Below are 23,788 nucleotides of genomic sequence, written 5' to 3' on the forward strand. Positions count from 1 at the left end.
GTCATGTAAGATATATTAAGTGTTTTTGTAAAATAAAAATAAATGCAGTTTGCATCATTAAACAGGCCAAGTGTGACAACCATATTCAATATTAGCCTCTACTTTTACTCATCTGTCTAATTGAACTTCTATTTGAATGGAGTGCGGCTATCATCCAATATATCTTTGTAAGCGTCAAATCTAGTTTTGTGTAACTTCATTATTGGTAATTGAAGTGTGAATGCTGTTTAAAATGTGTGTGAGTGAGCAGAATGCATCCAGCTGCTGCCTGCTTCTTCTGCTGACGTGCTGCTTTCGCTCGGCGGCCGCTGTATAAGAATATGATGAGAGCAGGCAATATTCATGTTCCGCTGCTGTCAGTTTGTTTTGGCTTTTCTGCCTCTGGTCAGATTAGTCCTAAAAACGCTGGATGAAATAAACTAAAATGTGCTCTAAACAAAGGATGCACTAGAAAGTATCATGAAATGTGGCGAGGTTGGTGACGGTCCTGTGAGTGAGGACCTCAGACCTCTCCACGCCGCCCGTCCCACATCAGGTCATATGTTTACGCTGCAAATATTTGGATTACTGTTATGCATGTAGAGGACCTGCATTCCCATACAAGGACTCAGTATAAGTAGGCCATACATTTGCGCGCACACACACACACACACACACACACACAACTACAGATAGTGCAGAGTGGACAGGCGAGCTGAGCTTTACCAGCAACTCACACACAACGATAAGGTTTTAGCATTGTGCAGTATCAGCTGGTTGCACCGACCTAGTTCGCATAAAGACACTCATATAAAAGCACACACACTCACACGCGCACACACACACACACACACACACATTCCCTACAGATGACTGTCTGGTTCCTGGTCCAGTCCGAACCACCAGAGAGTTGCTGCACCACTGAACAGACTCAGCTGCACATTCGGTGACCTCCCTGCTCACTCAGGGGATCTTACACTCACAGATGAGGTTTATTGTTTGTTTCTTTTTACTTTTTATGCCTGGCGGCGGCGACAGCATTGGCCGGAGGCTTTATGTTTTTGGGTCGTCCGTCTGTCCATCCGTCCATCCGTCCCATTTCTGTGGATATCTCAGAACTCTCATCCTTTGACTGAAGAATGAGCTGATTAGGTCTTGAGCTCACAAAACGTGTTATTGTTCATGACCCAATAATTTCTACGCTTATCGTAACAATTTTTGCATAAATATGAAATAGCATAAAATGACATGGTGATGACATTTTATATCCAATAGGTCAAAGGCTATTGTTCAGTGCCATAACTCTGGAACAGAAAAGCAGAAACTGAAGGGAACATGTCTCACAATTTCTTCCTCTTTGTGTTCCATCAGAATCAGCTTTATTGGCCAGAGGTGAACACTAACAAGGAATTTGACTTTTTTCTGTTTCTCTCAATGAACTCACACACTAAACGACATACAGCAGTAGTCCAACACAAGCTCATTGGCTTTGCTGATATCGATCTCCAGGTGATTGTTGTTGCACCATGCGAAGAAGCTCTCTGTCAGTCCTCTGTATATATCTGTAAATAGTCCCTAAATAACGACAATGTGTCTCTCTCTGTAAATTGATCTCTGAGATCATACAGCACATGTCAACATTAAAGTGATGCATTAAAGTTCTGCTTTGTGAGTCTGTACAGACATGCGCTTCAACTGCACCATTGTATTTAATGATAGCGTTGTGTATTCGTCTTGCCTGCATGTGATTATACACATTTTTTGTGCAGCTAGAGATCATATCATATCTAGAGATTCATTATCACTACTCTAAATCCTTACCATTGTTTGGACACATGCCTGCTGTCACTCGTCTGTCAGTGCCTATAAAGCAGGACTAGCTTGACAGGAGTTATAATCTTTGTCAGACACAGTACAGGATGTTACTTATTTTATATTACCTGTTCAGCTACTGTGGTTTCTTCTGAGCTAACACATAGGTGTCCTTACATCTACAGTAGTTAAGCAATACGCTTACATAAATTGGACTTCTTAGAATATGATTTTTTGTGTGTGTCTTCACACTGCTCTTAACCAATATCAAGTCAGACCTAGAGGGTGACTGACTGTTGTCTCTCCCCTTCAGGTGCCTTCATGCTACCATACTTCATCATGTTGGTGTTCTGCGGCATCCCCCTCTTCTTCCTCGAGCTGTCCTTCGGTCAGTTCGCCAGCCAGGGGTGTCTGGGAGTATGGAAGATCAGCCCCATGTTCAAAGGTTAGTGTCAGTATGTTTGTGCAAAGTGCATACAGAGAACAAATACATTATATGGTCATCTGAGGTTTTTGGTTAGGACAAGGGTCGGGGGGGGCACATGTGTGTGATGATGTATCACAATCACTAGTATGTCTACACAAAGGGATCACAATGTTTGCCATGATTCCCATTTTAAGGACAAGTTTACTCAAAACAAAAAAACCCCATCATGCTAAATTCATTCATGATGGAGAGTCAGGTTTCTGAAGCTTGGCAGTAAAACAGCTTTGTGGCATTCTCCTAAACAGCTGAAGTAGTTTGGGACTTGAGGACTTAAAACTCAAGAAAACATACAAAGTATTTACTGTTTTATAAAACAGTGAAAATAACATCTTTTTAAATCTGTTTGGGATCTAATTCTAGAGACGTTCAATCAACATGAGTAGATAATGACTGGAATTTCATTTGTGGGTGAACTTTTCCTTTATGGGGTTACTTTGGTCAGGACACCTAAAAAAGAGCTGTGTTGTTGCTATGGAAGGATTCAGTGCATTGATAAAAAGCTGAAGTGTGAGGTGAGCTGAAGGCGTGTTCATTATAATAGATCCATATTCAGCAGCTTGTTGTCATGATGGATCACCCTCAGTGGATGTGAGGAGTATAAGAGAGTGAGGTGAAGGAAGCAGAAAGGTTAATAAGATGCAGCTGTGACCAGATGTGTTAGCAAGAGGACAATGATGATTTACACAACTACATAATGCTTGTGTGTCAACAAACTGAATTAGTGTCAGATAGAACATCTTAAATGGTCCAAAACAGAGCACAGGATAGTACTTCTACTGTAAAGATGTAGCCTTAAACATGCACAAGGCTATTTCCTTCACACTCTAACGTCTCCTCTCGTTTTTTTTTCTCCATCCTGTCTTCGTCTCCCTTCAGGTGTGGGCTACGGCATGATGGTCGTGTCCACCTACATTGGGATCTATTACAACGTGGTCATTTGCATTGCCTTCTATTACTTTTTCATGTCCATGACAAAGTTGCTGCCGTGGACGTACTGCAACAACCCCTGGAACACACCGGACTGCAGCGGGGTGGTCAGCAGCCCGCTCAACGCCACCCTGGCTAACGCTACCACGAGCCTGGTAGCGGGGGTGACTGAGGTCGTCAACCGCACCAAGAGGACCAGCCCCAGTGAGGAGTACTGGAAGTAAGTCAAAGTACATTGAGGACTTTTGATTAATTGACGAAGTGAGAACAGGTGGTCATTTAGAACTCTTTTCAGTACTGATCACCAGAATGAAGGTGTAGGAAAACGGTCAAGAGAATCCTTAGTTTTACTTTCGCTAGAATCATTTCATAGCACTCTTTGTTTTGTACGTTTTGCCAAGTTATGCAAGTATCCTCTTTTGACTCAGTTCCGAAGGCTTATCGTGCACGACACAGAGGTTAAAATTGACTTGCACCTGTGAGATAAGCTTGCATCAAACATGCCTCGTGTTTGCAGAAGGCATTCAAATATTTGGACTAGATTTGACTGGAATTGAGCAGCTTTCTGACCGTGCCATCAGCAGTGACAGCCAGGAGGTTTTCCCAGATTACTGTTGTTCAGTCAGCTCATGAGCTGTTTTGATGGCACTTAACAAATCAGCATGAAATATGAATCTGTAAAATCTTGGCGTTAAAAAAGTCTTCAAACTGCCGGACCTGTCGTTGTCGTATTGCACACTCGCTTTTTTCCACATGTTTCCAACAATGTTTTAACCCTGAGAAAAACATAATTTTACTCAAGAGGTGTGCTTGATTTGCTCGCATATCGCTATACCTTCCATCAAACAGTGAGGAAGTAAGTCGGCAAGGAAGACTTAACATGAAGTGAAACGAAAATGACCTTGTCTCTGACATTTCTGTGTGACTCACATAGTCAGATTTTAATCACAAATGGTGGTGGCTTAGCAATGAAGATGTGTACTCAGAGAAAGTCAATACTGTGCATTTCAGATATAGAAAAATGTATATGCATTCTTCTCCTTGCAGCCGCCTGTAAGAACTTAATCAACTGTAGACAGAGGCATTCTTACAGTGGTGCAGCAGCTGATATCTTTCTGAACTAACCAATAATCCTCAGCTCAGTACAAACAGCTCTGCCTTTGTTATTTGCTTTAAACCTGGTGTTTGTGTCTAAATGAGCACCATATACGGAGCGTTTGATTAAAAGTGTCTTCTTCACTGTTACGTCTCAGTTGCTGCACATTCCTGTCAAGGGCTGCACGATATTGAAAACAACCGACTCTGCAATTTCTTGGTTTTCTGCTATATATATATATATATATATATATATGTATTGAGAGTGATGTCACAATGAGTAGAAGTCGCCATGGTTACAACCAGTGAGTGGCAACACTGTCATTATCTGTCAAGTGCTGCAATTTTAACGTTCAGCTTGAATGCCACGACAAGACACAAAGACATCTAAAATGTGAAGGAGCTGAGTTACTTGCCTCCACATTGTAAGTCCTGCAATGTGAAGATTGTGGTTGTGCACATTGCAATGTCAATACTGAAACGATACATTGTGCAGCCCTATGCCCTATGTACTGTCGCATCTTAATGCACCTGCCCCCCTGTCGTTTTGTCTTGTGCATTTCATGTTCAGGATATAATCAGTGTCATTGCACTGCTCTTATGTGAGTTGTTGTTTTATCACTTTACCTTCCAACACAAGGTAAGGGTAGGGGACACACAACAATTCAGCTTCTTTATGACCTTTTTTTTCTTCTTTGGTTAAAGCCAGAACAGCTTTAACAAGTCGAAGAATTTTTGTTTTTGCTAATCCTGGCTTACAGCTCATTCACTGTACATTGACCTAACTGTTTTTGATCATAATTCGTTTCTACCACCGAGACCATCACATTTCAGACACTCGTGTACCGAGCTCTAATCCTGAGTAAACCCCTATAGAATCGCCAATTAGCCACATTGTTCAGGCATGCATCGTCTTTCTCTTTTTCTACCGACAATACTGAAATAATTGGAAGAGAAATATCACTGAGGCAGATGAGAAGGTGTGTAGGTTGTATAATATACGCAGAGTTATTAATAATTAACCTCAGTGTCGCGCGCACAGACATACTGTCATTAAGTATAATTTCCATTTCAAATGACAGCTTTAAATGGGATTTCCGAGCAAAACAATGTTTGCAATCTAATGCACAGTTTTTGTTACTTCAATGGATCCAATTTCCAGCATTGCATTAAGCCACAAATTTAATGCTTGTTAGTTTAATTCCTACTTAGTTAGAGGGAAACGCAGGCCAAAAGCCAGCACTACAAAGTAATAATTCTATAAGTAATAATACTTAAAAAACGTTTCCCTGTTGGTGTCTTTGGTCATGCCCAGGTCAGATGCTCTGACCGAAACCCTACAGGAAGTAGTGTTGTTTCTTCAGCTGAGACTGTTTTCACTTTTTGCTTTAAAATTACAAAATGTCAAAACCAAACCCAGCGTAGAAAGTCACCAGTCCTCACTTCAGGCTCTGTCTCTTTCTCAGACACTATGTGTTGAACATCTCTGATGATATCGGGAACTTCGGAGAGGTCCGTATGCCTATCCTGGGCTGCCTGGCCATCTCCTGGTTTGTCGTCTTCCTCTGTCTCATCAGGGGTGTCAAATCATCTGGAAAGGTCAGCCTCAGTCACACACACACACACACACACACACACACACACATTATCATGTAAAGCTTGATCATATGCAAAACAGGCATAATATTCAAACTATTTCTGCTGAATGAGGAACTTTCCAACTGATTTCACCACATCCTTTGACTGAATCTATATGTGTGTGTGTGTCCAGGTGGTGTACTTCACAGCTACGTTCCCCTATGTCGTTCTGACCATCTTGTTTATCCGTGGCATCACCCTGGACGGAGCCATCAACGGCATCAAGTACTACCTGACCCCACAGTGGCAGAAGGTCCTTGATGCGAAGGTATTCACTCACATAAACAGGCAGATGGAGAGAGAGATGTACTTCTTCCTTCTTTTGGCTATTTCTGACTGTATGTTGATTTGAATTTGTAGGTGTGGGGAGACGCAGCGTCGCAGATCTTCTACTCCCTGGGCTGTGCCTGGGGGGGTCTCATTACCATGGCTTCCTATAACAAGTTTCACAACAACTGTTTCAGGTTGGTGCTCCAGACAGGAGATACACAATTTACAGGAATACTTTTTGTCAAACGTGCTTATTTGCTCTCCTGCTGTTTGAAGAGGAGATCAGACTCTCGGATTTATGCGGTAAATAAGTAGCTGGAGCCAGGAGACAGTCTGCTGAGCTTAGCCTAAAGACATTTAGCCTAGCTATATCTAAAAGTGTCTACAAGCACCTTAAAAGATAAAAAAAAAAAAAAGTTTGTTTACATACCTACAAATATAATGTGAGAACAGCAAGACTTTTTACTAGCAGAAGAATAACAGCACATCTTCACGTCTGTGACATCTTTTCAGCATTCACTTTTAATGTCCAACTGAAATCCTTCAATTTCAGTCACAGACATCTAAAACAGTTCTTGTGGTTCAAAATAAAAGTCTTACAGCCAAATGTAACTTCATGCAGCAAAAGCCATGAGGTGGATTTGAACCCCAAAACCCCCCAAACCTCGACCTCAGCAGCCTGCATAAGGAAAGCTTTTTACTAAGTGTGCTATGTATCGGCTTCCTTACCTGTTATCTTTTGGTCATCCAGCCTTCTTCAGGTAGATTATAATTCCAAGGTTGGATGACCAAACATTAGGTTTTAATAAAGCTGATTAATAATGTTTAAGGGAGGTGTTCACACCAATGCTAAAGTCAAGCAAAAATCTGTACACTATATGTTAATACACTTGTTGGCTTTCCAGAAACAAAGACAGCTTTATAACCACGCATGCAGGAATTCATGCTGTTGGATTTTGCAAAGCATTCACGATGCAAGGCTTGAACAGTTACACTGAAAGTCCTCAACTTGTTACAGCAGTAAAATTACATACATTAGAGGCGGTTGAATTGTACGTAGAAACAATGCTGTGCTGCAGCAGTTATAATGAGTCCTGCCTGCCTCTGCCTGTGTAAATGTGACCACGCTTATTTTGCGTCAGGCTGTGCTGCTGCAATGTTTCAGCCACACGGACCAGCACCTTATTATTTGCACTAATCGGAGAAGCAAGGCGGAGGGAGAGCGAAGATGAGGAGGCGTGGGACAAGAGGAGAGATGATGAAGGGGGAGGAAAAGAGGAACGGAGAGAATAAACCTCCTGTTAGTGGAGGCTTCAGTAAAGAGGGAAGAGACGACCACGGGAGGAAGAGGAGGCGTCGTCCCAGGTTCAGGCTGTCCCTGACTCTCCTAAAGAGTCAGGGACAGAGAGCGATGGAGAAAGTGAGAGGAGGAGGGTGAAATAGCCAGGAGGCAACTTCAAGGCTACAGGTCTAAAAAGAGAAGGGGGAGAAGGTGAGATAAGGTAGGACAGACAGGAGGAGGGACAGAGATAATGTGTTTTTTTGACTGGTGTTCAGGAAGCCGGTTGCACTCAGCTTGAATGTCAGGGGAGCGAGCGAGAAGCCGAGGAGAAGGTTAAGATGGAGGAGAGGGGACTGAGCAGGAGATAAGGAGAAGGAGAGATGCCATTTACTCTCCTGAGCTTGTCCACACACGCTGACGGAGGGAGGGCGTCGGGGAGGGAAACGGCTGAAGATATAATTTGTTCCTCTGCCAGGAGCTTGAGGTTGTGCTATCTGCGCACACAGCTGTATGGCGGCCTAATCAGCTTGTGTTCTGCAGCTCCGTCCCTGTGGAGTCGCTTTATGCTCTCCTGTAACACCACCAGTTGGTGCCCATGCAGAAGTGCGGCGAGCGTAGGTCTGACGGCGGTTTGCGAGGAGCTGAGAAAGGGCATCAAAGACATCCTCTGCGATAACTCAGCGATAAGGCAGAGTGATGCTGCTGCCTTTAATAGTGCAAACAGACCCATGTGTCCACACTACAAATCAACTTGACTCACAGAGAGTAAACCCAGCTTCACATTTGATCCAAGGGTCAAAGATGTCAAACTGAGTCTGAGCTTTCTCTTATATTAATGGGCTAGTGTAGAGGATTTAGTTAGAAAAGGAATAAAATATTCCTAATTATGTTTCCATGAGTGTATTAACAGCTGAAACTAGGAACTGTTGTGTTATGTAGAATGAGCCTTTAATATCTACAGAGAGAGTGGAGCCTCATCCAGGGAGTCTGCAGTGATTCTGCAGTAGCACAGAACAGTATAATCAGACAACAATGTCTGATGTCACAAGGGATATTCAGTTGGTGCTCCTGGACTAACAAAGCCAGTCTCTGAATATATGTTTGATGCTGGAATCCTTTTTTTTTTTCTCTTGCCATATTTCTCACAACTCAACAACTCCAGTGCACTGAAGGGGAAAGAAAGGAAAAAAATGAAAGGAATTCCATTGAAAGGAAAAATGTATGGTGCTGTTTGATCAGGTCTAGTTTGCATTACACAATTAGATTGTAAGTAAGTAACCCCCAACCCCAACCTTGTAGCATTGGTGTCAGGTGGCATTAAATAAAATGTACTTAATTCTCAAAGACATCTAATTTTATGATGTTGGCAGATTGATAGCAGGTATCTAACTGCTGCATTGTGAGGACATCATTACTCCTCACACAGCAGTTCCTGTACCGTTAACCTGCATATGACTTATTAATTAACGGAGGATAACTTTAAAAGCCGGCCTAATCTACAGTAAATCCTGGTCACAACTGCAGAGAGAACGGAGGAACGGTTTCTTTCTTTTAGCTTTTTCCCAAAGCAGTGAAGAGTAACATAAAGAGCACGGTCAGCTTAAAATGTAAGCTAAAAGTCAGTGATCCCACTGTGATCCTCTGAAGAGCCCAAACCCTTCCACACAACCTTTCATCTATGTAACTGTAGCTGAAAGTTTTCTGTGTACACAGGGACAACAACACTGGTGTCAAATTGCAAATGTATCTCATTTGTTTATCCAGTTGAATTAATGCCCCACATGTTTTCCCTCCTTTTTATCCTGCACACAGAGACAGCATCATCATCAGCATCACCAACTGTGCGACCAGCGTGTATGCCGGCTTCGTCATATTCTCCATCCTGGGCTTCATGGCACACAACCTGAATGTCCCCGTGTCAGAGGTGGCCGACCACGGCCCGGGATTGGCCTTTGTGGCCTACCCAGAAGCCCTCACGCTGTTGCCCATCTCACCCCTCTGGTCGCTGCTCTTCTTCTTCATGCTCATCCTTCTGGGACTGGGGACTCAGGTGAGGCTGGGAAACAGGACGTGTCAACACCCAAATACACAATCATGTCTGACCACACTAATGCAGCACTTTAATGTGAATTAATGGATGAGTACTATCTGGTGTTTGAGCTGGTCCACTCTCTGTTATGGACATGAATGGATAATAAAATCTGTCCTGAAAAGACTTTACATACTGTACATGTCTGTCATCATTTGCACAGATACTCACACCACGCTGTTAAGCCTGGTGAGACGTCTGTGTAAAAAGATGCACAGACGTAATCCTCAGTCTGTAGCTGTGTTCATTGTCCACAGCTCTATGCTAATGTTGTAAACAAACTCAGTGAACATATTTGACTGATAGGAATTGCATTCCTCAGGAACTCAGGATTAGACCTGATCTAGATCACATCTCTAGGTCTGTCTATAGGTATGTCGTGCTGCTGGTTTAGTGGAGGACTGTTACGAACATTCCCAGATCTCACACAGTCTTACTGTCTCAACTGGTGTGCCATATTTTTCAATATTAGCTTCATTGTGAGTATATTCTCAGACTATGTTGAGTCAAGTTAAAAGGCAACTGAGGAGGGCAAATGTGCTGATACACATTGGTCCATTTGAAGCCATGTGAGCCGGCTTCAGGGATGGCTGGTGTTTGTTGGTCAGTCCATGAAACAGACAGAAATATCTCAGACCACTGAACAGACTTCCTTTAAGTTTAGAACAGATGTGCTCAGAACATGATTCCTGACGATCCGTTCAGGTCACATTTTTCACTCATCCAGTGAAATGCCTCAGCAATTAGCGGATGGATTTCCAGGGAAATTTGTAATAATATTCACCTTCATAAGCAGGGTAAAATTATAACGTGTCCAATTACCTGCACAATTATTGCTCTCTCACAAGCATCAGCTGTACAGTGCATGCTTGCACACTGAAATATACTTATAATCCCTTTAAACATCAACTTTTATGCCTCGTCATTGTGGATTTGGTGGCATGGAAGCATTAGCTCGTAGCTCTGCCCGAGTACAGCCTCACAGGGCTGCTTGCATGGTTGTAGACTCTTATTTTTCTGTATAAAGCCATATATACAAAAGGTCTTCTTATTCTTGACCATCAACCCTCTATTCGAAGTTGATTATCAAAGCATTCCCATGTTATGTTTGTTTCCATTTTAACAGTGAATGTGTATAGAGGACATTCCAGTGTGTTGGATAAAACTGTGGTTGCTCACAAGAAACACTGAAGCCGAGGATTTAGATAGAATATCATTGTAAATTATTCATAGAATATAAGCATGCTGGACATTTAACGTAGATCAGAAACTTTTTACTTTTTGAAATGTCAGCCTTCCCACTTTGAATGTTGCTAATAGCCATAGCTTATCATCACTCAGCAGTGGATGTCTAGACTGTTAATAAATAACAAAAAAAAACATCTTCAATCATGTGTCAAGACTCTGCGACAAGATTTGTGCAACAGCTGTCCAGTTTCATCTCTCGTATAATCAAATCCTGAAACCTTTCACCCCTGTTCTTGTAGTTCTGCCTGCTGGAGACCCTGGTGACGGCCATCGTCGACGAGATCGGCACAGACTGGATCATTAGGAACAAGACTGTGGTCACGCTGTCAGTGGCCATTGTTGGATTCTTACTGGGCGTGCCACTAACAACACAGGTAAGTCCCAAACACATGTGGATCGTACGTTTAAAGTAGTTTTCTCTCGTGGAGATGCAGTTTCGACTCATTCTCTGTTTTCTGTTTGCAGGCTGGAATCTATTGGTTGCTGCTGATGGACAACTACGCTGCTAGCTTCTCTTTGGTTATCATCTCCTGCATAATGTGCATCTGCGTCATGTATGTCTATGGTAAGTAGGGAAACAGACTGATTATCCTGGTGTGTGAAGTGTTCTCAAAACGCCCTCGTGTGAATTTCTGTCAAGACCCTCGCATTTTTAACTGACAGAAAATGTCAGTATGTCCGAGTCAAATAGGAGAGAAATCTGCTGTGGTGACAGATGCATAGAAGAGGAACGTTCACTTAAAGGGGCAAAACCTCTTCTGCGATATTGTCAATACAAATAAAACCATCGCAAAAAAGAAAAACAGCAGAAGCAGAGATACGGATCTTCCTCCACCAGCTGAACAGGCCTGCACACAACGCTGCCTCGGGACATGTTTTCAGCATGTGCTGCGAGACTGGAAAAACCTTTCCTCCTCTTTCTTTCTTCAACACACCTACAGTGGTGGATTGAGAAAATGATGGGCCCCACGGCATCTATTCGTTTAAGCACACATTCAGTGTCACTGCTGGAAACATGATACAAGGCAGTCATGTGTGCAGGGAGTACAGACAAACATGCACACGCGTAGACAGACGACACACGAACACTCAAGGCTATGTGGCTGATCTCCATTTCCTTCCCCTCGTTATAACACATGCACCAGTTTCTCTTTCTCTTTCTCTTTGTGTCCCGAAATGGCACAGTGGAATTTTTTTTGCGGGGTTTACTAAAATAACACTCATATCTAATGACCGTAAAGATTGCATCTCCGGTGAGGGTCGTAAGAGAGAATCTTCCCCCGTCACCGGCAGATATCTCCTGCTTACACGAACAGGTCTCATGATCAGCACCTTACGACGCATTTTGTGAGAACAGATCTAAAGATTAACCTGTAATGCAGCGGCACACCACGCGCTAAAGGATTGATCTACTGACTGTATCCACCATCACCGAACGTAGAGTCATTTCACACCCGTGAAGTTTTTCGGTTCATCAGCCTGCGGTCAGATACAGTCACACTAACACGAGCTCACGGTGGAAAATATAAAGGCAGTGGAGATAAGTGGGCTGATATTATCTTGAAAATAATACGCGGCTCACAGTTATTTAAAGTCAATTCCCTTTTTTTCACTTGCCACAAGTCTTATTATGCATTATAAGTGGTAACTGTGATTGCCTTTGATTTATGTTATTGTGGTGTGAACGCAAGTCCAAGCAGCGATTTATGTCCCTATTAAAGTCGTACTCCAGCCTGCTCCCTGTGAGTGCTGCTGATATATAATTTATATATCTCTACATTTGAAGCCGATCACATACGAGACACTTTGTTTGGCATAAATCAATTCATCAGATGTAGGAAGCAGTCAAGCCAATCTGGGGCCTGTCAGCTGCAGCCTGGGTCAATAACTTTAGCAGAAGTCGACAAGAAGGGATAAAGAGAACCAGATACGTTCAGTTCCAACAGTCAGCTTCAGATTCACTGCTGAAATGCTTCAATATCGCAGATTGATGAAGCGTACCCGTCCAAAAATAAGTGAGGATTCAGTTTGAGGTAAAGGAAAAAGAGAGACCACACGCTGTCTCGACTTCATTATCTGCTTTTATGTGTATAAATGTTGTATGTCATTACTTAAACGTGAAATGAGCGCTTGATCTTTGATGCTCATCTCAGATCATCAAGTCATGTCTTTGTATTACAGGTCACAGGAACTACTTTAAAGACGTGGAGATGATGCTGGGCTTCCCTCCTCCTCTCTTCTTCAAAGTCTGCTGGAGATTCATCTCCCCGGTCATCATCTCTGTAAGTGAACACAGACACTCAGAACACAGGTCAGAGGGACTGAACCTGTGACCCAAGATGTTGCAGTCATCTAAATATATGTTGACGTATTGATCTGACGGATGTTCGATTCAAGGTTCTAAACTTTTCCTGCGTTGCTGACACATTTGTTCGGGACCTGACCTACATTTGAGCCGCCGTCACCACTAATCTGTTTGGCTACTGTTGGCTGCGTTTCCAATATAAACCTCTAAAAGCAAATCTTTCTGACTGGGAAACGGACACATGCAGCTGCTATCAATGGTATTTCCCATGCAGGCGGCAGCATTAGTCCGCTAAGCTGCTGGGCCGACCAAGAAAATTCATTGTTGTGGATTACTGGTCAGATTTCAGCCACTTTTGTTCTCTCTTTCATTTCACAACACAGATTAATGCCCTGCTCTCCAGGCCCACTGCTAGAACTAAACTCTCAGCTGCTGGGAACAGTCATGATTTATAATCATAATTATGATGAAGTTTTAAATAAAAACAGATGGCTGCGCCGCTACAATGATTTCACCTGTGCTGAGTCGGTTTCTTGTGAAAAACTGATCGGCCGTAGAGGAAGTAATGGTTTTTGTATTGACCACACAACAGCAGCCCGTTGTTTGGAGTAATTCCAACCTGGATGGGGAACACTTATTGATTTGACTCTAATTATTGTGGTATATTGCTGAATGTTGTACCTAGCATTGTGAAATCATTAGGATGCAGTGAAACATATTTTTTATGTATTTATTTTCTTGCTTTTCTTCCTCCTCGCTGTATTTTTGAATACATTTTTATTTTCATCGGCTTTGGTCCTGAAGGTACTTTTTCAAACGCCTGCTCTAAATGACGAAGCTCTGACTCCTCCTCCTGTCTGTCTTCTGTCTGTGCAGTTCATCCTGATCTTCACGGTGATCCAGTACAAGCCCATCACCTACAATGACTACGTGTATCCCGGCTGGTCTCTGGCTATCGGCTTCTGCATGGCCATGTCCTCAGTGATCTGCATACCCATCTACGCCCTCTACAAGATCTCCAGGTCCCCAGGAGCCACCTTCAGAGAGGTACAGTACCAGCTACAGCTGTTTCTACTCATAGATAGAGACTCTCTGGCATTTCTGCTGTGAAATACAGGGAGCTTACATTGTGGGACATCAGTCATTCCTTCACTTATTGAATCTTCACACTTTGTATATTCCCCGTATTGAATGATTTCCTCTGCTTGCATTACTTACTAACGCGTAGTGTCACGGAACAACAGATGAGTTAAGTCTTCGTAGGAAAGGACTTTACATAATACAGTATGGCAGGAGTTCTCATCACAAACATAAAACAGGTTAATTTTATTCACAATACATTGTTATTATTAAGAGGAAAATCCAACTGAAGGCAGCTGTAACTAGAATGAGACTCAGTAGACCGCATACCTCCACCGAGACCTAACAGTCCCCTTTATTTCAATCAAGCCTCATTTAAATAATCATTCATTCAGACATCAAATTCTGCTGACTCATACTCTACTGTACTCAGCCACCTAAATACACCTGATGTGTTTCATCTAGATCCATGTGTTATTCCCTGAGAAAATTAACAAAATGCGTCCATTTATCAGCAAAAGTTAATGGGGTCTGTTCTTCTCCGAGACCCATCCTCTATCCAAGATTTGTGGAAATCTGGTGTGTAGTTTTTGTGTAATACTGCTGACACTCCAACACACAAATGGACAAAAAGGTGAACACCTTGGTGGAGATGATGATTGAAGTGCAATTGCTTTAAAGAATTTAAAAAATGTGTTTCAAGTTGAAACGTATGTTATCCACGCCCTGCAGGCACGTGGATTGTCACTTTGTATGTAAACAACTGAAACAGTGAGAGCTGACAGCAGGTGAAGTGTCTGTTTGATGTCTCAGCCATGGAAGCAGCTGTGATGTCGACGGACGAGTTTGCACTCACGGCAGTCGAGGTGTCGGTCAGGTGACAGCTGCTGAAATGCCATTTGAAGTCGAAGTCTCGTGAAGCGTGTGAGCTGTTAGTTGAAGAGTACAATCAGTGTACAATCAGTCTGTTGATGTTTGGAGGCTGTTGGTACCTAAACATGTCAATGACCTGGACTGGCCTTGAAAGAGTAAGCCATGAAAGCAGTTGAAATGTTTCCCTCCCCGCTGACAGACGTGCCCTTTTGTCTCTCCCTGTGTCAGCGGTTGAAGCACGCCTGCCGGGCACATCCAAAGTGGGGCCCCGCCCTGCAGGAGCACCGGACAGGCCGCTACGCCCCCATGGCCTCTGAAGACACCGTGGAGGCTCGCCCCCTCAAGGAGAAGGAGGAGCTGAAGGAAGAGCTGAAGGAGGAGGAGAAGGAGAAGGAGAGGAAGGATGAGATCAGCCTCACCATCCAGGGAAGCAACGGCTCCACCAACACACACAACAACCCCAACCCCAGCGCATAGACGGCACCCCGCCCTGTCAGCACTACCGGGCGCGGCCCCCCCGTCAGTCGCGCCCCACCACCATCCTCCTCCTTCTCTTCCTTCCTTATCCTCCCCTCTCCTCCATCCTCACCCCGCTTTCCCACAGTCCTCTGTGGGGGAGATCCCATTCGCTGGAGACCTTTACATATTGTAAGGGCTTATTATATCTATCCTAACCTCTTCTATCTATCTGTGTGTCGTCTCTAGATAAACGAAGAAGAAAAAAAAAAAAAAAGCGAAAGGAGGAAAAAAAATTGGGTCATCATCCAAAAGATCCGTGTGTATGTCAAGTGTGTGCGCGTGGGTGGGTTGTTAATTTGTTACGCATAATTTAATAATGCAGTTTGTTATTTCCTTTCCTTTTTTTTTTGTAAAACGTGTACATGTCATCCTCATATGCAGTTAGAGGTGCGGTAGGTCGTGACGCTGCATGTGTATCGTTTTCGTGCATGCAGCAACATAGAGACACACACTGTTCTCCTTTATTCTGTTAGCTGGCTCGGTTTTGGGATTGGCGACTTTCTAGCAGCAGTGATGCGACAGCCGGAGACTTGTTGTTTGCGACGCGACACCCAGTGGTGCTGTAACAAAAAGGAGCAGGGCGAGCTGTGCCTGAACCGGCCATTTGACAGTTTTTGATGATGCCCGAAAAGATGGAAAGACGCTCAAATCCTTTGGCCAGAAAAAAAAAAACGAAGGCGGATACGCTCGTTCACACTCATACACTCACACTATTGTACATTTGACAGCACACAGTGACCTCAACCATAGTTGATCTCAGCTTAAGACTAAGCCTGTTGTTTTTTATGCTGCTTCTTCTTCTTTTTTTTTTTTTCTTTTTTTTAAAAAGAGATTCCACAGAGCACAAATATTTAACAAACACCCAAGATGGCGACTGACACTTAGGGCTGATTTTCTGTGGAAGTTTCCTCCATTTGTAACTTTTTTTTTTTTTCCACTAAAGCTGCTTAAACTCGGCAGAGAAATTATCAGTGATACTGTACTGTTACTGTACTCTCTGCCTCTATTCACACACACACACACGCAAAGCATTTATTTCCAGTTTTAGGACAGAAGTGATCCCAGTGCCCATTTCTCAGGGTCCAAGCGAAGTTAAACCGTATGGTTGTTCCTCGCCCGGGGAAACCTTGTCTCGAACCGAGGTGGCCTGTTAAGATTATAGGGACTGAAACCGCCAAACACTCCCACACACACACACACACACACACACACACACACAGAACACACCCACACCCACACTCACACACAAAAAAAAAACAGGTAGATGCAACTCTGTATATCGAAGTGCCATCTCTTCTTAAGTCTTCCAGGCATTCTTTTTGAGTGAAATGCATCTTGGGACGTGGTCTATGAAGGAGGATCCGGGCGCGAGGAGGTAGCCAGGCGGAAAAGGACCGTAGGTGTGTTGTAGTCTGTGTCTCCCGTGGGTCGTAGCAATCTGCCCCGTTTAAGGCATGTTACCAAAAACAGTACCTGAGTTACCTGAGTCCTGCACATGTTTTTGGTAACATATATACTGTATATCTCAGAGAGACCTGTGTGGCGTCTCTTACAGTCAGTGGAACCTTTAATGTATTTACAGGCATTTATTTTAAGAGCTCTGAGCCGAGCTGCGCTGTGACTGGTGGAGAGATGGGAAGCAGAGAGATGCGGCTTGTTTCACAGAAGAGTACAGAATATAAATAAATGAATTTTAAATGAATTACGTAGTTTTAAATGTAGCTGTATAGTATCGTTCTCTCAGTAGAGTTCTCCTTCTTACCTCTCATTATTGTAAAGTAACTTAGTAAATAATTATAAAGACAGCATATGTTTATTTTGTACAAAAAAATAAAAACTACAGAGTCATGATTAACCGTGTTTACTATTCCTCGACTGTGACTGGATTTGTGTTGTTGGAGGGCGTGACAGGACGGAGAGGGGTCTTTTTTCAGCACGCAGGGTTTGGGTTCACAAAAGTGTCTGATTGGGACCGGAACTGATCGGGAAAGCAGTGTGACGGCAGAGGTTAAAAAAGAAAAAGAGTTGTGTTTTTGTTTTTGTTTTTTTTGTCATCGAGACAGCCGCGTGAAGGTCACATGTCTTCTTTGTCTTTTCATCCTAAGATTCTTCGTTGGACGCCCGCTCAGGTGGTAGTGAGATGTTTTTAGCTTCACAGGCATGGGATTGCATCAGGTCTGGCTGTACAGTTTTCGTCACATCGTAGTTTCACGTTTTCTTTGTTTGTGAGCTGTCAGGTCATCAGTGAAATCAAAGACATCTGGAGAACTAAGAGAGCTGAGGTACCAGTGTGAGCATAATATACACGAAAATGGCCGAAATCCCAAGAATTCATGGTTGTTTTTTGACACGGTTTTAAAAGATATTGATGAGGCACAATTTGAGACTCAATCTGAACATTTTTTTCTTGTTTTTCACCACTATTCCCACAATCATGTCTTCGGAGGAGGACAGTGAATTTGACACAACAGTGAAGTTGCTCCTTTAATCCACGAGAGAGGGGTGCTGCTGACACTCAGGGTAGTAAAGGCACAACAGATGTTTAACTGTGAACTAAACGCAAAAGACACGCTAACACTTTATAATAACTCTCATAAACCCCATGATACATTTATAGTTAATTAAACTTCGCAAACAATGGGTTAAGTCTTTATAAACCTTTTAATAAGCAATTGTGTATTGTAAAGCTGCAATGATGGTTGGTTAATAAATACTGTGTAGTTCATCTATAAACTATATTCAGATGGCCGTTATAAGACTTAACAATTGCTTGATAAATGGTTGATAAAGAAATTCATCTTCTGTTAAATGAATGTTAACTAAAGTTTAATTAACTGTGAATGTACTATTTATTAAAGGTGCAAATTGCAAGAACTGGGAGCAGTTCACCACGATAACCGCACACCTGCGACTGTTGCTGTCGTTAGCTAATTAGCTAGGTTAGCCACACAGCTAGCCAGAATACCGGGCGCTAGCACAGGAGCTTTTGACCACTAAGAGGAGGAGGTTAGCAAGGATTACATGATTTCTTTGACATAACGTCAAAACTGCTATCTCGTCGCGATTTTGGTTTTCAACTTAAATTCTCCCATATTGCACCTTTAACGATGGTTATTATAAAGTGTTACCAAAGAGACAAGACTTCCTGTGGCTAAGAAAAGTAACAGTGACAGAGGTCAATACAAAGCACAGAAGCTCGACTACAGTGAAACTATTCCTGACAAGCACAGTGAGCATTCTGAAACAAGCACACTGTTCCACCCAGGTGTTTTTATTTACAGGAACTAAGTTTATAGATACTTGTTCCCATTGGTGGAGGCTAGTAGCTAGCGTTCTGACTCCACCTCCTGAACTGCTCCCATCACACACGACGTATTTTTGCAGTAGTGTTCTTTTTTTTTTTATTATTATTACTGCAAAAACCAGGTGCTCTATGAAACAATACACTCACCGTCTGCTAAATACTCTTGAGTATCTCGCATCGCTTCCTCTGAGTAGAATTCTAAGCAACTTTCTAAATGAGATTTATTTGCTGATAAAGGTGAATATGAAGTTGTTATTCTCAGTGCACACTGGGACAGCTTGTAGCTCAGACCGTCTCCTGTTCGTGATGCCTGTCTCGTGCGTTCAGTGCGGTAGTAAGTGAAGCGTAGCCACCGTGTTACCATGCTATCTCTGTCTTTACATCCCAGCCCTCACCATCTCTGCTGGCCCCGCAACTCTTCCTCCCTTTGTACAGTAATGTAAAAAAAAAAACTATATAATCGGACTGTGCGTATGTGTGTGTTTACCTTTTGCTTTTATTCCGGGGGTGGGTAAGTGTGTATTTGCGGGTCGAGGGAGGGCGGGTGTTTTTTGATTTTATTTTTTTGTTTTATTTTGATTCGTCATTTTTTCTCGTAGTGTAATGTAGACGATGTCAGGTGCACTGTGTACTCTGTGTGTAGTGGATTAGCTCTTACTGCTGAGCCTGCATGTAGAGCAGGCGTAGTGTCAGTATTGATGTCATTGTACCTCTAACCTATCAGAACTAGCCAAGTCCTATTCTGCTAATAACATACAGTCTATCTTTTAAGAAGAAAAAAAGAAAAACGTTTTTGTACTAAAAGAAGAGAAAGAAAACTACATATTTTATCTTCAGACTTTAATCATTGTTTATCCATGTTCAATGACATTGTTTGTTTTACAAGTTGTATTCGTAGAAAAAAAAAATTAAGATAAAAGCCAGTTAATATTAAAAGCATTTCCAAACAAAAGCTTTGGATCGAAACTTGAACTACATAAGAATGGTTAGTTTGTGGCGTAGATGGCAGCTGCAGCTATATTGACGATGCTTTTTTTTTTTTTTTTTTTTTTTTTTTTTTAAAGAACAATATCGCATAAACGTAGAGCTACGTTTTACAACGGTGCAGTGCCAACAGCCGTACATGGCTGTTTACCTTTAATATTCCGCGGCCCTTAACCCGAACAGTTTGGCTTTTTTTTTTTTTCTGTGTAGTTGTTACAAAATCAGCTAAAATCAAAACACCAAAATTACTCTTCAACCAAGATCGAATAAGCGTCAGGACCCATTAACCACGTTTTCATTCTCACACAGCTCTAATGCTTAATATCAGAACATAAAACTGTTTTATGTGAACATTTCAGGCAATTATATGACATATGTATCAGCTAGGCTCCAGTTACCATTATATTTGGATTTAATTCCCTTGTTATCAAAGTGAAACATGCATTTTCTGGCTACCACAAGAGTAATACCCCAGTTGTTCCTTCTGGGAAAGCTTAAAAACACAATTGAGAAAAGTCAATGACTGACCCATGTCTAAAATACTATTGCCTACTCTCATCTCACACTGAGGTGGCCGTGCAGAAAGTCACTGATGTTGAAGAACGTGAACTACGTGAGGGGTCCAGACCATTTTATACACAAACTAACAGCACAACTGTTTTACTGTACTAAAAAGAAAACTGTGATTTTACCTTGTTTCTGTGGTTCTCTGTAAATGACAGAACATTACCTCTTGAATTTCCTACTACTGCTCATGTAGGCATAATCTCATGTTTCAGCACTTTAAAGAAATCATTTGTTGTTGTTTTTTCATAAGCAACAGGAATAAAAAAAAAAATCTATGATTGAAATAATAATCCACACTTCGGTATTGAAAAAAAGAAAAACAATGAAAATGTCTTTTTTACAGTTGTCAGGCTGAAAGAAGCTGTCCAAGTGTCGGTGGACAAATGCTGTGTTGTTGCTATGCCAATGTAAATTGTTTCATGGGAGGAGTGGAGAGGAAAAGCACAAGTGAGAAAAGAGAACACAGTTCTTCTGGTACTCTCGATCATATCTATCTGTCTATCTATCTAACCATGTCTGTTCTTCTTGTTCCTTCAACCTTTAGGGCCAAAATCCATTGAAATGTCTTATAGTCCTGTCGGCTGTATATCGTAAACTGTTGAATTACAAAATGGTAAATAAAATCTATTTTAAAGATCAGTGTGCTGCCGTCTTTTTGTCTTGTTTCATGGTGTAATGACTTCAAACCACTTAAAATGTATCATTCTGAACATTTTATGAATTTTGTAACAGTGTATTATTTCAGCTTTTGGATTTTTTCCCCTCGACACCTCCACACTAGTCAGGTTGAAATATTGAAGCAATCAGAAATGGTGAAACTTTTTGTGAGGCAATTTTATAGTTCTGTTATCTGTCACGGTTTGGGTGTTGTCATATAAAAAGGTGATCAGTAAGTTAAAGCAGGAAGAGACAACTTCCCAACTCTACATCTGCATTCACCCTGTGGTATTACAGTTGGCACCGCTGTCCTACAGATAGCCACATGGCTATCACTAAAAGCCTGGCTACTGTCCAAAGCAACAAAAAAAACCACACCATACAGTTCCCAATATGACCTAGAAACCCTGATCTCAGTGCTATATAAGGCCAGAGTAAAACACGGTGGTGAACGAGGGAACCAATCTGTCAATATGTGGATGGTGTCATTCTTCTACAGCCACTCGCTGTGCAATCAGTGTTAACTGAAGACTGATAAGGTAACGGGGAAAAAAAGTACATTGCTAGTTTGAGGAGTGAGAACTAAAGCTGTGATTTAGATTCTCATAATACAGACCAATATTATGGAAATATATCTGTTTATGTATGTTAGTATAAAATTAAGTCTGTGTGAAGATCTACATATCTCAATCAGCGGGGACAAACTTTAAGTATGGAACTCTACAGGACCAACATTGTCCCGTTCCAGACATTTAGCAAGATTCACCATCAATTAAATCATCATTATACAGCCGAGACTGTACGACAAAATGATAGATGATAGACGAGTACAGCTACTTATGTTAGTTATGAAATACATTTTAAAAAATAATTAATTAATTGATGATTAGATCCATAGATAATAAATGAATAATGTAAATATATATATATATATATAAATATAAATATTATTATTTCTGGGGAGGTGTGGAGGATGCGTTCAGGTACACGTACAGCCTGAAGAAAGCACCAGCTCTGTTCCTCTTGTCTCTAAAAAGAGCCTAAAAGATTACAAGTTAAATTCATAAGAAATTAAACGTATTACTTACACTTAAATCAACACACTTGGGGAGGTTTGGTGCTACAGCCTTAGCTGTTCTGGTCTGACAAGTTGTTTAAGGTGGATAATGTTAGCCGACTTGTAAAGTTGTGTTATGAGGACACCACTTTTATCCTGTCTGAGAATTTGGTTGAATAGTAAAACAAGAAGTAACCATGAGACACTTCCTTTGCGAGATCACGGTCCTGTTCAGGTTGTGTAACGATGGAATCTATACAGCAACTGACTTATGAGAATTTTGCAAAATAAAATGTATTGTGGCGTTAAACAGCCATTTCCACGTGGGACCTCCGCATCTACGGCCGTTACAGTAGAGTTGTTAAAACCACATTATGTAGAAACTGGCATTTTGTGAGTTTTGGCGGCCAACACAGTTTTCTGAGTGCAGCACCACTGTCGTAAATACAAATCTGATGTAGCGCTGTTTGTTTATTGAGTAGCAGAGCAAACCTAGATATTCATAAAAATAAAAGGATGTTTTCCTGCCTCCTTACTAGTTCACGTTAACTAGCTAGCTATTAACTTAACTAGCTATTAAAAAAGACAAACACTACCGGCATCTTTTAAGATAAAATATTTTCTTGGACCATCAGAATGATTCTGAAGCAGTTATTTTAAGGTTAAAAAATTGCACAACGTTGCTTTGAATTGAAGCGGATCCTGAAAAAATGTAATATTCAAGGCAATCTCAGTCTTGACGGAGGTTAATAAAAATTCTTTGACATTGCAGGGCTGACACCCACGAGTTTCAGCTGAAAGGACGTGTAGAAAATGAAAATGTGTGGACGGGAGCCAAACGGAGGACGCGGCCACAGAAATCAAACGGGAGATCAACGAGAGGGCACAGACGGCCTACAGTGCAGAGGAAATTAAAATTCTAAATGACTTTCAGTGAGAAAGTAGAGGTGAAAAAAAAATGCTTGTGACAGGCACCTGTGACATGACAAGTCACATCACACACTGGTCAGGTTGAAGGATTTTTACCAACCAGAGAAGGTCAGATTGTCCTGTATGTGTGTAGCAGAGCAACATTGTTCTTCTCTCCTCTTCTTTAATCATCCGCCGTCTCCTCACATCTAGCTTGTGACACACTGGATTTAATGTTTTAGACCGTCTCATGACACATTTTTTTTCATATACTATTTCCTAAAAAGAATGCTACAAAGTTTTAGTGCATGACATACTGGTGGGACGTGTGAGCTCGACCTGATGTGCTGCAGCACGGGAGCACTCCTCTGCTCCTCATCCTTAACCCTGTGTGACAGTGAATCACACGAGGTAGTTACAGTGTCATGACTTACAGTGACTTTCCCACTAGATGGTGGTGGAGAGCCGGAATTCATGAGCTGCTTTCTTGTGGGCGATAATTACAGGACTGCTCTCCACAGTCAGACAGGTACAAAGAGGCTGTCACGGTTTAAATGAGCTGCTGCTGCTGCTGATCACAAGTGACAATTACTGATATCTGTGCATTGAAGCATTTTCATCCCAGACAAACACAAGTGTCATCTGCTAAACGCCTATACATATCCAATATCACAATGTCTGATCCGGCTGATGGATTGTCAGTGTT

General features: G+C 42.0%; 1 protein-coding gene across 4 annotated transcripts in view; it reads left to right on the top strand.

Moving 5' to 3' along the window:
• slc6a9 (solute carrier family 6 member 9) overlaps nt 1-21,098 on the top strand; it is a 77,887-nt gene extending 56,789 nt beyond the window's left edge. For 3 of the 4 annotated variants that reach the window (XM_030403513.1, XM_030403512.1, XM_030403514.1), the window contains 11 exons: nt 2,105-2,236; nt 3,155-3,425; nt 5,767-5,899; nt 6,072-6,206; nt 6,299-6,402; nt 9,303-9,540; nt 11,067-11,201; nt 11,293-11,392; nt 13,009-13,109; nt 14,009-14,179; nt 15,314-15,562. In XM_030403513.1, coding sequence (XP_030259373.1) covers nt 2,105-2,236; nt 3,155-3,425; nt 5,767-5,899; nt 6,072-6,206; nt 6,299-6,402; nt 9,303-9,540; nt 11,067-11,201; nt 11,293-11,392; nt 13,009-13,109; nt 14,009-14,179; nt 15,314-15,562 — 1,769 coding nt within the window. Of the gene's footprint in view, nt 1-2,104; nt 2,237-3,154; nt 3,426-5,766; nt 5,900-6,071; nt 6,207-6,298; nt 6,403-9,302; nt 9,541-11,066; nt 11,202-11,292; nt 11,393-13,008; nt 13,110-14,008; nt 14,180-15,313 lie in introns of all 4 variants that reach the window. The other variant, XM_030403511.1, reaches the window with a different exon arrangement.
• Nucleotides 21,099-23,788: the final 2,690 nt, after the last annotated feature.

The sequence above is a fragment of the Sparus aurata genome, chromosome 21 (assembly GCF_900880675.1).
Source record: "Sparus aurata chromosome 21, fSpaAur1.1, whole genome shotgun sequence".
NCBI lineage: Eukaryota > Metazoa > Chordata > Actinopteri > Spariformes > Sparidae > Sparus > Sparus aurata.